We start from the raw sequence: 14,721 nt of genomic DNA, 5'->3' as shown, positions 1-14,721 counted from the left end.
CCGTATCCTGGAGTTTGCCCAAGTTCATGTCCATTGAATCCGCGATGCCCTTGATTATTTTCCTATTTAAATACAAACTAAATTTGTATTTATTTTGTATTCAAATTTCAGGTTTGACTTCCTCTTTAATGTAAAAGCTATTTCAAAAAGTGTTTTTAAATTACTTTTAAAGTGAATAGAATTTTTTACTATATTTGTTGTTAATTTCTAGGGGTAATGTTCTACAGACAATTCTGGTCATAAAATTTCTACTTTGGTGTATTTGTGAAAATTTCTTTACAATACAGAACCCAGGCAATTTAAAATTATTCCATGGACATTTGAAAAGAATGTCTATTCTTGGAAAATCCTGTAAGAACACAGATATTTAATCAATATATAAAGTAAATAAATATTATACATTTTCTATAATTCAGTTATCCCCTTCTGGTTTTTCTCTCCATTCATAACTTCTGGAATTCCTACTTAGGTCAACATCAAAATTAATAGAGTTATTTTACATGTCATTTAGTATTTTTTCATATTAACCACCTTGAGAACAGAAGCACAGATTTAACTTTAGAATCCAGATGCTACTGAGCATGTGAACTCATTTGTGATTTATTGTGCAAGTACTGACCAAATGATAAAATTTAATAGGTTAAAAGAATAGCATATATTGGGATGCAAATTACCAAATAGCAGAATACTGAATTTTATGAACTTGTAAAGTCAGCTTAGCCAAATATTTATTAAGCACCCTGTGAATGACAAAGGCGCAGATAGTAGAAGCTATTTCCCTGCTCTCATGGCAACACAGATCTCTTATAGAGATAGGACACACACCAATGCAAGATAGCTAAGTAACAAAAAAAGGCAGCACAACTTTCATGCCAAAATAAATGGCCTAGACAATAAGCACTACTGCAGTCCAGGGAGTGGGCAGATGGGGGTTGTGGACACAAGACTGCTTATGTAGAAACCTAACTCCAACTGGTTTTAGCCAAAAAGGAACTTATTATTAGTTCATGAGTATTTGATACCTCTTAGGCACAACCTCAGGTTCTCTTAGCCTCACCTGCTCTCCTTCCAGCTGTCACTGCTGTGACTAGATCTGCACAGGCTCTGATTAACATCACACAGATACAATCTGACATCTCACCTCACACCGTGTCCCTTGCCTCCTGCCTAGGGACCTCCCAGTTGCCACTGAAGTGCATGGCTTCCAATGTCTAAGACCAGAAATACGGGAGAGTTAATGTGCCATGATACGAATCTTGATCAGTGGGAGATAGGAAGTAGTGTATAAATGCTTCACCCTTTCTTTCCTCAAATAGATTGTCCTGGAATGCAATTTATGTAGCTTCTTGGAGGACTGGCTGGCTCAGCAATGCAAAATTTTATTTGTTCTCCCTCCTCCCCTGATTTCCGTTGTCCCTCATTCCTGCTCCTTGAGCTTTCATTCCCAATTAAAGTGGTAACACAAAGCTTTTTAGCTCTGCTCTTTGGGACAACCCTGCTTTGACATCCTGAAGCTGAACGTCCAGATAGAGGTGATTCAGGGCGAAAAAGCTTGTTTCCAGGACTTGGTTTTTCTCCATGTTTTGCCTAGGTTGCTGGCATCCTCTGACAGCTCTCTCCTAATGGCAGTAAGATGGCCTCAGGAACCTCAGACATGAACCTTCTAGGCTCACATTTCACGGGAAAGAGTCCTTATCCCTCATACCTCAGATAGAAATCACAGAACTGAAGGTTATTGGTTTCGATTGGCCTAATAGGTCAGTGGCCATCCCTGAACCCATCACAGTGGCCAGGAGAATGCCATATCCTACTTTTAAACTAAATAGTGGGTCTACAAGGAGAGGGATGGATGTTCAAACAAAAGTCAGGGCTATTGCAGGAGGAATCGGAATGAATGTTGTTTAAAGTAAAACAAACATGCAGCACAGACAGGAAAGGTAGAGACAAAGGAAATGAGCCTTCCTGAAGCCCCAGTAGAATTCTCCACAGAGAGTTTTTAGGTTTCTCCAAAACCAAAAGATTTTGGCTTATACCATGCCATAGAACTCTTGTTTCAAGGTGGCTAGAAATACTGGTCTACAGGCAGGGCCTATTATTTCTTTCCTAAAAGACAAAGTATTTCATCTTCAGAATAACCAAACAATTGAGGAGCATCCTGCTCTGTGGAGTGATCAAAGCAACTGCATATCTACTGACAAGACAGTCCTGTGACAAGCACTGTACGGGGCTCCGGGGTTCAGGGCTTAGTAAGACAGGTTCCAAACAGATTTCCCAGCTGAAAAAGTAATCAATATCTTCCCAGCCATTAAAGCAAAATCTCAACTTTCTAACCCAAGGCCCTCAGTTATCAGTCTTCTGCCCACCCAGCCTTCTCTCTAGATTCTCACCTGCTGAACTTAAACACCAGCCACTCTGAACCACTTATCCTTTCTCTAATATTCTTTGTTCTTTCGGATTAGGCGACTGCAGAGCAAAGCCATCAATCAGTCTATGTCAACTGACTATAAGGCACTATAGAGCTTAGGTGCCAAGATACAAAAAAAATGTAAGACATGGTACCTGCCCTAAAAAAATAAAAAACTTGGAATTAATCTAACATAGGAGACAGGACATAAATCATGGGAAGTTACATAACCTAAGAATTAAGTAACACCAAGGTGTGAGATTTGAGAGATATTTTGAAGGTGGGAATGACAGGTAGGGGTGACTGTATCTGAGAGAAGAGTGTGTTAATAATATTTGTTTATAGTTTAAAAGTAGTTTCACATATTTTCTTACTTGAGCTGAATCAAATTTTTATCAGCTGTAAGAATCAAAGTAAGAGGAGGAGGAGAGGTGAAAGGTCAGGAAAGGAGGGGAAAGGAGAGAGGAAAGGAAGAAGCAAGACAATGTGAACATCTATGTATGGTGTTTTCACCACACCGATGAGGCATCATTTCATTTGATTCTCACACAGGTCGGAGGGTAATTATTGCATCTATTTATTACATGAAGGCTAAGACTCAGCACAGCCATGCTCAGCTATTAATAATACCTGGCAGAACAGGATGCAAATACAAATCCTCTGGTCTCAAGTTCATAATTTTTTACTACACTCAACTACAGCTGAGATAGGCAGTTGAGCACTTTTTATGTCAATGAAGGACCATTAAAAGTCAAAAGGGAATATTCCAAGTAGCAGAAAACAATGTGAAAAGTGACAGATCAAGGAGGAGGAAAGCACTGAGGAAAGATGGTTAGAACTGTTTTGCTTTGCCTTTTGTTTTTTAAGCATTTGAGTCAGACTTAAATGTTAAAAAATTAAGCAATAGATTGGAAATCAAAGTTGTAGGCATCAAAATAAATCACATGTTTAAAATATTTGGGCAATTTCTAGACTCAAATTTAAGATAGAATCATGATCAGCCATGTATTTGGCACTCAGTATGTGAGATGCTCATACAAATTGAAGAGAAAAACAAAGACCTCTAATGGAAACACAGAGCAAAGGCATGAATAGAAAATTCACTGAAAGAGTAATACAGGCTCTGATAAAATGTGAAAATGTTCATCCTACATATGTTCAAAGAAATGCAAATTAGAACAAAGAGATGCCATTTTATTTATCAAATTATCCAAGAATAGGAAAAAAATGTATGAAACAGGCAAAATTATACATTGAGAGTATTAAGTAATATAATCTTACATGAAAGTGGAGAATTATGTATTAAGAGCCTTAAAAAAAAAATCCCTTCTCTCTGACTCAGCAAATTCACTTGTAGAACTATCCCAAGGAAATAATCAGGGATGTAGTTAAAGACATATATAAAAATGTTTGATTAAATATAATTATTAATACAGAAAAATTCTTAACATCCTACATTCTGAGCAATGACTAAATTATCCTAAATCATAGAATGCAGTCATTAACAATGATAACCATAATGATGCTTAATGTCAGGGGAAATTAGAAACAATGTAATGCTAAATGAACTGCAGATATGAAACTGCAGATGCAGTAGAAACTCATTCAGAAAGAAATGGAGCAGAATGCTTACAATGGCTATCACTGTATGGTGAGATTAAAGAGGATTACTATTTTCTTATTTCTATTTTCCAAATTTTCTACAATGAGCATTTCAAGGTTTTATAATGAGAAAGAAACCCTGATATTTTAGACTTGAAAACATTTGGTTTTTTAAGAATCAAGTTCAGGTTTCCTTAAAAGATGTTAAATTGGTATTTTTGTTGAGAATATGCTCAGCTGTAAATCATGGAGCATTTAATGTGGATTAAAAAGTAAACCTAACCCAGGCAGTTACTAGGTTTGGTTGGAGCCTTTATCTTTGTGATTATCTTGCATTCTCTTCACAGTTTTATAAGAAGGCTGTTGCAGTGCCTTGACATCAGACTTAACATCAGACTCATGTTAAGGTAGGGAGAAGAAGGCAGACAGTGTCCCAGCGGTGATTTAAAAAAAGATCCCAAATTATTTGTCATTTCCCTCTTGAAAGGTAAGGGTCTATGTGCTTTCTTCTTGGATCTAGGCAGGCTTATGATTACTTCAACCAATCAGATCAGATCAGTCGCTCAGTCGTGTCCGACTCTTTGCGACCCCATGAATCGCAGCATGCCAGGCCTCACTGTCCATCACCAACTCCCGGAGTTCACCCAAACTCACGTCCATCGAGTCGGTGATGCCATCCAGCTATCTCATCCTCTGTCGTCCCTATAGCAAAAGTGGTACTTTATGACTTCTGAGGTTGGTTGATAAAAGGCCTTGCAGCTTCCAACAGGCTCTCTTAGAATGTTCATTGTCCAGAAACTCCCTCTTAGGATACTTTCTCTCACAATCGGCTGCCAGGCTGTGAGAAGCCCAAGCCACAGGGAGAATTTAGAGGCCATGTGTACATGCTCGAATCCACAGTGCCAACTGAGCCTAGGCTTTGGGTCATCCCAGCCCAAATGCTAGACATGTAAGTGAAGAAGCCTCCAGATCCGTACTGTCCAATTCGGGAGCTACTGGTCACACGTGGTTATTTATATTTACATTTAATTAAAACTAAATAAAATAAAACTTCAGTTCCTCAGTCACACTGAACACATTTCAATTGCTCAACAGCTTCATGGGAATAGGGGCTACCATACTGCACAGCACAGATACAGCAACTTTCCATCATTGGAGAAGGCTTCCCAGGTGGTGCTAGTGGTTAAAAACAACACCACCACACACACACACACACACACACACACACACACACACGCCAATGCAGGAGACATAAGAGACATGGATTCAATCCCTGAGTAGGGAAGATACCTTGGAGGTGGGGACGGCAACCTACTCCAGTATTCTTGCCTGGAGAATCCCATGGATGGGGGAGCCTGGTGGGCTATGGTTCATAGCATCACAAAGAGTCAGACAAGACTAAAGTGACCTAGCAGGTACACATGCACCGTTGGAGAAAGTTCTATTAGACTCTCTCTCTCCAAATGATTCCTGATTAAGTTTTCCCAGGTGATGCCTGTTTATGTCTCATTGGCAGAACGGTGTCACCCTTACTGCAGTGAAGGCTGGGAAGATAACATATTTAGCTCTTATAGCCTCTGTAGTCAGGCAGACAAGAGGAAGAAGGGGAGAGGGCATGGGAAATGGGTGACATAGCCACAATGTCTGCTACCACTGCGTATGTGTGTGTGTGTGTGAGTGTGTGTGCTTAGTCGTTCAGTAGTGTCCGACTCTTTGGGACCCCATGGACTGAAGTCCACCAAGCTCCTCTGTGCATGGGGATTCTCCAGGCAAGAATACTGGAGTGGGTAGCCTTTCCCTTCTCCAGATATATATATATATATATATATATATATATATACACCTCCAGAATTGTAGGGTCATGTTATCTATTTCGTAAAATAGAATTATGTATATATTTCTATTTTAAGCAGCACTGCATAACTGTAGATGCAATCTATGCTTTAAATTTATGTTATTATAATAGCGCATTTTCAATTTTCCTTAACCTAGTGTGCCATGGATGAAATCTATAATTCATAAAGTAATAACATTGGCTTATGGAGACTTTAAATAAATGTGCTTTTTACTTAGAAATGTTGTGAACACTGTATCACTCCTAAAATTTGCAACTATAATCTCTTGCTAAGATCAAAATCCTCATTCTTGGCTAATAAAAAGAAATTTCAAAATTTTGTTTGGGTTTTTGTTCATCAAGATAATAGGACGAAAGCAAGTTGTAAGAAGACATTCTCCTATCAGACCAAGTTGCCTGTTCCAAAGATAAATGGGTTTGTTCAATGTTATCTAGTTATTTATAATTATAAACGTGTGTGTTCCCATCTCTTGGAGAATGTATGGCCCTCCTCTACTAATCCATATGAGAAATCATAGGAAACCACACCGAGGTTCCCTAAGTCATAAGTCCATACCTTCCTTTGGGAAATGTTCAGGAAAGAATTGGTATACTTGGCTTTTAATAACACAATGATTAGCTTAAAAGTGTTCCTTATTAACAGTTTTTTAAAATGTGCATGCTATGGTTTATGTTGCATGACTAAAAGAAATGAATAACCATAATGATATGAACACCGTTACATTTGCATATTGCCTAATTTTCAAGAAAACATAAAAGTTGATTCCCTAGACTCAAAAATGAGCCTTAGTAAATACAGATCATGTGATGGTGATTTGTCCATAATCTTGTCTCAGTTTGCACTGAAGCACAACGAGAATTAGAAAGTTTAGGACACATCTCTCTCAGAAATCAGGTAAGGTGTGTGTATGTGTGTTTATATGTGTGAATGAGATAATAATTCAGGGCACTTTCAAGAACCATTGGAACTTTGTCTGTCTGTCTCTCTCTCTTTTTTTTTTTTGCTGCACCAGGGGCCTTGCTGAATCTTAGTTCCCCCAGAAGGGATTGAACCCAGGCCTGGTAGTGAAAGCACCAAGTCCTAATCACTGGACCACCAGGTAATTCCTTGGAATTTGCCAATCACTTTATTGTAAGGCATTACTTCAGGAATTGTGTGGAATGCAGTGATGTGAAAGGGAAGCGCTGTGATTTTCAGTGACTATCACTTGCCCAGAAACAGGAATACCTGTTAGTTGTGATACCACCTGAAGGTTAATAATATCAAATTCCTTTTTTCTCCATAAATTTAAATACCTATTTAGCAGTCTACTCCCCTATACAATTCCAAAGTAAGTGTTGCTGATCCTGCTGCTGCTAAGTCGCTTCAGTCATGTCCGACTCTGTGCAACCCCATAGACGGCAGCCCACCAGGCTCCCCCGTCCCTGGGATTCTCCAGGCAAGAACACTGGAGTGGGTTGCCATTTCCTTCTCCAATGCACGAAGGTGAAAAGTGAAAGTGAAGTCGCTCAGTCATGTCCGACTCTTTGCGACCCCATGGACTGCAGCCCACCAGGCTCCTCTGTCCACGGGATTGTCCAGGCAGGAGTACTGGAGTGGGGTGCCATTGCCTTCTCCTAAAGTAAATGTTAAATAGCAATAAGGATCCTTTAAAGGGCAAAACTTGAAAAAAGGGAATTTTATACCTTGTGACTGGCAATATTGGAAGGATATGAATCTGGTTTTCTTTGTATTTGCAATCTATATTTGGAAAAGAACTACATTAAATACTTTAGGGGCATTGAGTTTTAAATGTGGATTTTTTTAATTGAAAGAGTTAAGAGATTAGTTAGTCCAATTAATATGTATAGATGAGAGAACTAAAGGTTGATAAAAATGGGTGAAATTCAGATTTCCCAGTATCTGCTCTTCGGTACTTTTTCTTGTGTGCCATTGGTATTTATTTATGTGTGTTTTTATGTTTGGTTTGAAACATTCTCAAACCCTTGAGCAGCAATAACATGTTGTAAATCTAAATTTCTGATTTAAAAATTCTATTTACCACTAGTAATATTTAATTAATACCTATCAGATGCCTGCTCTCAAATTTTAAACCTGGGATTATAGATTGGAAGCATTCAGAAAAGAGAATCTGTGTCTTCCCTTTAGAGAATTCTTGAAAAGTATAAATAAACTTGAACAAAATTACAATTCATCTATCTCTAATTAGGTATATTAATCTCAGCCAAGCATAATATGCTCCTCTAATATAGTGATGTATTTCCAAATTACAAATCAACATGCATGGCTAATTCATAGTCCTGCAATTCTGGATATTTGGTACAATATTACTGGCCTAATGGTAAGGGAAATTAGGCTCTGGAGAACACGAAAAATCAACTGTTTCTCTGGATAAACTGTTTCCCAGATATCCTATATTCTTGCAATTTCTGTGCTCAATTAAATATAAAATTAAAATAACATTTTAAAAAACAAATGGAATTAATATTCACTATAGAAAAAAATACAAGTGAGCAAAAGGAAGACAACACTGAACGAATAATATAAAATTTTTTTGATGCAGAGGATGTTTTAATTTAAAATGCTTTCATACTGTCACAACCAAATCTCTTCCTCGTTAACGACTGAAAAACCCAAACTAAAACAGAACTTGAGTAAAACTTCTATTTTTAAAAAATGTTCCCCAAGTTTTAGAAATCCATACAATAAACAATAAATCGGTCACCGGACCACTCCCACCCTCAGCCTATTTCACAAACCCATCTTCCCTCCTCCTCTTACACACTTTGAGGCTTTAGAAATACCCTTTTTCAATTCTGTTCCTTCTAAAAGGTGAGCAGAGCGGGGCAGTAAAGTCAGGTTGGAGGGGGAAAGCCACGACGAGATTTTGCGTCCATAAAGCGAGTTTGTGCCCGAACAGCGCAGCTGGACTACATAGCTGGTTGAGCCAACACCCCCCTGTTCGGTGAACTGCGATTTAACTTCCTTATGGTAGTTTCAGAGTGCCGGCCTCTCCGTTTTGAGGGGAAGGCGGAGACCCAGTTGTTTTCCCAGGAAACACTTCTTGAAGTGCACAGGAATGGGGCGAGGGGAAGGCCAGGTGACCGGCGTTTCATTCCTTGCTTCTCTTTCTCCTATCCTTCTCTCCGCGTAGACTTTCTCTCCGCCTTTCCCTGTGCAAATTTGACGTCGGTCTCCTGGATACCAGACAGCCAATAGCCTGGTTGCTAAGGGATAAGGGTGGCCAATCAGGCGTCGTTGCTACCCGTGAGTAATATTTTTAGCCGGAGAGGGACTCTCGGTTCCACGCCCAGTGTAACTTCGTGTATTTCTCTGCGGCAGGTTGTGGAAAAGAGAGCTTGCCCGCCCCCTTTGAGGCCCTCTCTTTCCCCGCTCCCTATGTACTCGCCCATATTTCAACTGAAAATTATCTTAAACGCAAAACACAAGAAGGCACCGTGTTTATTATGTGTATTTACGTTAAGGTAGGCACTAGAAATACACGCATGCGTATATATACACATATACGTACACAATTTGGCATGGAGGCCTGGATTGGGACATTCGGAATAAAATGTGGTTCTTCTTAGTCGCAAGCCACCCCCACATCCGAGTTGCTGCCGAGTCGCACGGGGAGGTCTGATGTGGGATGCGAAGACAGTTAAACTGTCACCTAGGCGTGAGGTGTGGCCAGGTGGTCTCCCTTCCCCACCCCCAGCCTGGCACAGCAACTTTGGGTTCAGCAGTTGCCCCTCTGTGAATGGCAGTTGGCCTCGGCTCTTGAGGTGATTAATATTCAATCAGTACAAGAGTCCCTCTCACAGTTCCCCCTTTTTCTGGACTCTCCTGGGTGCACGGGAGGCCGATACTTGTTAGCTCATCAACGAGTGGGCTTTTCCTTGGCCGCAATCCCACATTCTTTGTCCATTCTCCCCTCCCTCTCGGGGTCTTGGGCTCTTCTCCCTGTTCACCTCGCCGCTACGCCCCCAGCTTCGCTCCCCTCCCCCCTTCTCCACAGTTCACCGCCTAGACCTAGAGTCGGTCACCCCAAACCACTTCTGTCGCCCTCTCTGGCATGTCTCTCCCCCAATCCCTTTCCAAATTTTCTCTTAATCCCGCCCACAGTGTCTGGAAGATCATCGGTTCATTGGCCACCCTGGAGACCAAGAGGTGTGGCCTTGCCCACCCGGCCCTCCGCGGCCTGTCAGGACTTGGGCAGGCGGGACTTGACCAATGGCGTCCGGGGGCAGGGCAGGGGCGGAGCCAGCGGCCTGGGTCTAGGGTACCCGGTGGAAGGGCGGGGAATGGTGACGCCACCCGGAGCTGTGTGACGCGGGGCGGGCGCGCGCATCCCTACGGGAGGGGATGGGGGTGGGGAGGAGAATATAAAACGAGAGGCGGGGCGCGCGCCGCAGCAGAAAGAGTGAAGCTCTGGCCCGGCGCGGAGTGGGCGCTCTAAGGGGACACTGGACCGGGCATCCTGGGCCGGGCACCGGGCTGTGTGGAGAAGTGAGCGGGCTCGCCTGACCCCGTCCTTGCCACCCCGAGCCAGAAGGGGCGAATTCCTGAGGCCCCGGTCCTCCGCAGCCTCCTCCCGGCGGCGTCGGCGTGCAGTCTGCCCGGTCAGCTCGTCGCCGCCGACCCTTCCTTGCCCCCGCCCCGCCTCCCCTTCTCCGCCCAGCGGCCGGGTCTGTGGTGGAAGCAGCCCGTAAGTATCTAGGGGCGGCGGGCGGGGTTAAGAGGAGGAGGGGCTGCAGCGGCTTCGAGCCCCGGGCCCTCGGGGCTTGGGATGGCGGCGTCGCGGCCCGGGCGCGGTGGGGACCGGCTCCCGACACCCGGTCGGAGGCGGCTCCTAGGGTCTCCGGCGCGCCCCGGAGGCGGGGCTGGCCGGCGAGTCGGGCTCGGCCGGGCCGGGTCACCGGGGAAGGGCTGTCCGGGGCGAGCTGAAGGGAATCGGGTGTTGCGGCGCCCGGGAGCAGCGGCGAGCTCGAGGGGAAAGCTGGAGTCGGCGGGGCCGCCGGGCCTGAAAATGGTGCCGAGGAGCTGGTGCTCCCCGGACTCTGGCTGGGTCCCAGGAACCTCGGAGTGGGGGGCAGGGAGCGGCGGGTCGGGTTACGGCGGGGGGAGGGGAGCGGCTGACCTGGTGCGACCGGCGCCGCGACCCGCCGGGTGTCCAGCCCCCGGCCCCAGTGGTCCCTTTTCCATTTCTCGTGGCTTTCCTCCACCACCTCCTCCTCTAGCTGCTGCTGCTGTAGCGCTTGGCTCCGAAGGCTGTGAGCAGAAATCTAATGAGACCCAACTGGCTGTTTATGTAATTCTTCATGCTCCCGTCTTTAAGGCGTTGCTTTGAAACTACCTTTCACCGAGCCTGAATTTCGCTCGACTGCACCTTCACGCAATTTGGCTTAATCAGCTGCCTTTGCCAGCACACGAGCTTGGAAAGTGTTTGTGGTTTCGGGGCAGCCTGGGATTCTTTTCCCTTTATCACCACGAGTATGGAAAATGAAACAGATGGGTTAATACCAACTTGATTTTTTTTAATGTCCTTTTAAATCAACCTAAGTGTACAGATAGATCCCTTTTGCAAATATCTTGTTTGCCCTTGATCTTTTCTTATCCCCACCCAGTGCTGATCCAGCAAACGTTTAAAGGTCGACCTTATCGTACATGCCTCTTCGGCTGTTCTCTTATCGTGAGAGAGGGAGTTGTTTTTGAAAATCAGAATAAAACTCAGAACCCCTACCCTTTAAACAGAAAAATCAGTAGAGTTTGAAGTTAGTTGTTTCTTTTGTTATACTTGATGAACAAGAAGTATTTTCAGATTTAGAAAAATACACATTAAATAGTATAGAGAAAAGGTTGTATCATGTACTTTGAAAATTTTCCTTACGTCTCACATTTTGGGATTGTTTGATAATAAAGCAGATTTAAGCAGTATATGTCCAAAATTAACTGAAATACAGAATTCATTTCTAAGCTAGTGAATAGGAGTATGACCAATGTTTAAAACAAGCATATACAGGTATATAGACAGATGTGCTTAGTATGGTTTCCAATAAATATTCTTTGAGAACTGCAAGAAGAAAAAGAAGGAATATGCTGTATATTCTGAAAGTGTTTTTCCTCTTAGAACTCTATTCAGAAACAAAGTAAATAATAGGGTTTTGTTTTGCACATTTTAAACTGTAGATCTTGTTTTCCCGAGATTTTGGTCTTCAGTAGACAATTTTCTATTGGTAAGTGTTGATTAGATTTTTCAGACTTTCTAGCTTATTAGACTTTTTCGAAACTGAAATTACTCTGGGGGTAAAAAAAAGGTTGTGGAACTTAACATTTATCTTACGTGGACATGTTTTCTTTTGTTTTCTATGTTTTCTTTAAGGAACAAGACTGCTTGAGGTGAAGGATATCTACTAATACCAGCACTTTGAATGAAAATTTGTTTTTCTGCCACAAACTGAACTTTTTTGTGTGTGTCTAGGGGGGAGTTGAAACAAACCTAATTTTGTGGCATAGCAGCTATGCAGCTTGAAATCCAAGTAGCACTAAATTTTATTATTTCATATCTGTATAATAAGCTTCCCAGAAGACGTGTCAACATTTTTGGTGAAGAGCTTGAAAGACTTCTTAAGAAGAAATATGAAGGGCACTGGTATCCTGAAAAGCCATACAAAGGATCAGGGTTTAGATGTATACATGTAGGGGAGAAAGTGGACCCAGTGATTGAACAAGCATCCAAAGAGAGCGGTTTGGACATTGATGATGTGCGTGGCAATCTGCCACAGGATCTTAGTGTTTGGATCGACCCGTTTGAGGTTTCCTACCAAATTGGTGAAAAGGGACCAGTGAAGGTGCTTTATGTGGATGATAATAATGAAAATGGATGCGAGTTGGATAAGGAGATCAAAAACAGCTTTAACCCAGAGGCCCAGGTTTTTATGCCCGTAAGTGACCCAGCCTCATCAGTGTCCAGCTCTCCATCGCCTCCCTTTGGTCACTCTGCTGCTGTAAGCCCTACCTTCATGCCCCGGTCCACTCAGCCTTTAACCTTTACTACTGCCACTTTCGCTGCCACCAAGTTTGGCTCTACCAAAATGAAGAATAGTGGCCGCAGCAACAAGGTTGCACGTACTTCTCCTATTAACCTCGGCTTGAATGTGAATGACCTCTTGAAGCAGAAAGCCATCTCTTCCTCAATGCACTCTCTGTATGGGCTTGGCCTGGGTAACCAGCAGCAGCCGCCGCAACAGCAGCAGCCATCTCAGCCACCACCACCACCGCAGCAGCAGCAAAAAACCTCTGCTCTCTCTCCTAATGCCAAGGAATTTATCTTTCCTAATATGCAGGGTCAAGGTAGTACCAATGGAATGTTCCCAGGTGACAGCCCCCTTAACCTCAGTCCTCTCCAGTACAGTAATGCCTTTGATGTATTTGCGGCCTATGGAGGCCTCAACGAGAAGTCTTTTGTAGATGGCTTGAATTTTAGCTTAAATAACATGCAGTATTCTAACCAGCAATTCCAGCCTGTTATGGCTAACTAAAAAAAGAAAAAAATGTACAAGTTAAAATGGTTGGGCCCAAGGGGGATTTTTTTTTAATAACCTCCTTGAGTTTTTTTTTTTTTTTTTTTTTTTTTTTTTTTAAAGCTTATAGTAAGGATACATTCAAGCTTGGTTACAAAAATAAAACATGCATCATTTTTCATTGCCAACCAAGCACAAAGTTATTTTATACTGACTGTATATTTTAAAGTATACTCTCAGATATGGCCTCTTACAGTATTTAAGATATAGCAAGGACATGGCTGATTTTTTTTTTTATAAAAAATTGGCACTAATAAGTGGGTTTATTGGTCTTTTCTAATTGTATAATTTAATTTAGTACAAAGTTTGTAAAATATCAGAGGATATATATATTGTTTCTACGACATGGTATTGCATTTATATCTTTTTACTACAGTGATCTGTGACAGCAGCTTCATGTTGTATTTTTTTTACTGAAATTGTAAAATATCCATCTCAAAGACATCACCTATTCTAAAAATTGTGTACAGGAGACTCCTTTAGTGGTGGAATTAAAATGTACGAATATTTGCTTTTTCAAAAAAAAGTATTTTCTGTTAAAGGTTTAAAAATTTTTGCTATATATTATGGAAGAAAATGTAATCGTAAATATTAATTTTGTACCTATATTGTGCAATACTTGAAAAAATGGTATAAAAGTATTTTGAGTCAGTGTCTTACATGTTAAGAGGGACTGAAATAGTTTATATTAAGTTTGTATTAAAATTCTTTAAAATTAAAAACATTTATTGTGGTCTTTGTTTTTAAGTCTTTGCCAAAGATCTAATTCTGGAATTATGTTGTAAATGCTGATACAGCAGAAAGATCTGACTCATTGGATCACAAAGTTATAATGGAAAGCAGTCGCTCTACTAGGGCACAGATAGTAGCTTACCTTATAAAAAGTTGTGCTTAACCTGAGCAACGCTTGGGACAGCTTTTTTTTTTTAGCAACAAGGGTGGTATGCTTAAGGCAAGTCAACCTTATTAAAATTGTGTCACACTAACATCTAAGATGGAGTCAGGTGATAAATGAAATTCTCTCATGTAAACTGAGAGGATTTATTTGAAATGTATATGGAGAAAGAAAGCATTGGATCAATTTTCTTTTTCTGCATGGGAGATAAATAGCTCAGAAAACTTGCTTGACAAAGCAGCTCACCTGACTGCTTAAAAAAGATGATTTAGGTCTGTTTTTACTGATCCTTACACTTAAAGACTAGACATTGTAACTGAAGAATTTATGATTAACATCTATTCAAAATTGGACAGGTTGTTAAATATTAGTATTTCTGTG

General features: G+C 41.6%; 1 protein-coding gene across 1 annotated transcript; it reads left to right on the top strand.

Annotated features, from left to right (window-relative positions):
* Positions 1–10,260: 10,260 nt before the first annotated feature.
* TOB1 (transducer of ERBB2, 1) lies at positions 10,261–14,169 on the top strand. The gene is made up of 2 exons (XM_055576214.1): positions 10,261–10,570; positions 12,245–14,169. The coding sequence occupies exon 2, from the start codon at positions 12,384–12,386 to the stop codon at positions 13,401–13,403; it is 1,020 nt and encodes a 339-aa protein (XP_055432189.1). The 5' UTR covers positions 10,261–10,570; positions 12,245–12,383; the 3' UTR covers positions 13,404–14,169.
* The last annotated feature ends 552 nt before the right edge of the window (positions 14,170–14,721 follow it).

This window comes from Bubalus kerabau, chromosome 4 (genome assembly GCF_029407905.1).
Source record: "Bubalus kerabau isolate K-KA32 ecotype Philippines breed swamp buffalo chromosome 4, PCC_UOA_SB_1v2, whole genome shotgun sequence".
NCBI classification, from domain to species: Eukaryota; Metazoa; Chordata; class Mammalia; order Artiodactyla; family Bovidae; genus Bubalus; species Bubalus kerabau.
This window is presented reverse-complemented; position numbering and strand designations above follow the sequence as displayed.

Excerpts from the sequence above, each read along its gene's own strand:
- TOB1 (XM_055576214.1), top strand. The coding sequence starts at position 12,384 with ATGCAGCTTGAAATCCAAGTAGCACTAAATTTTATTATTTCATATCTG.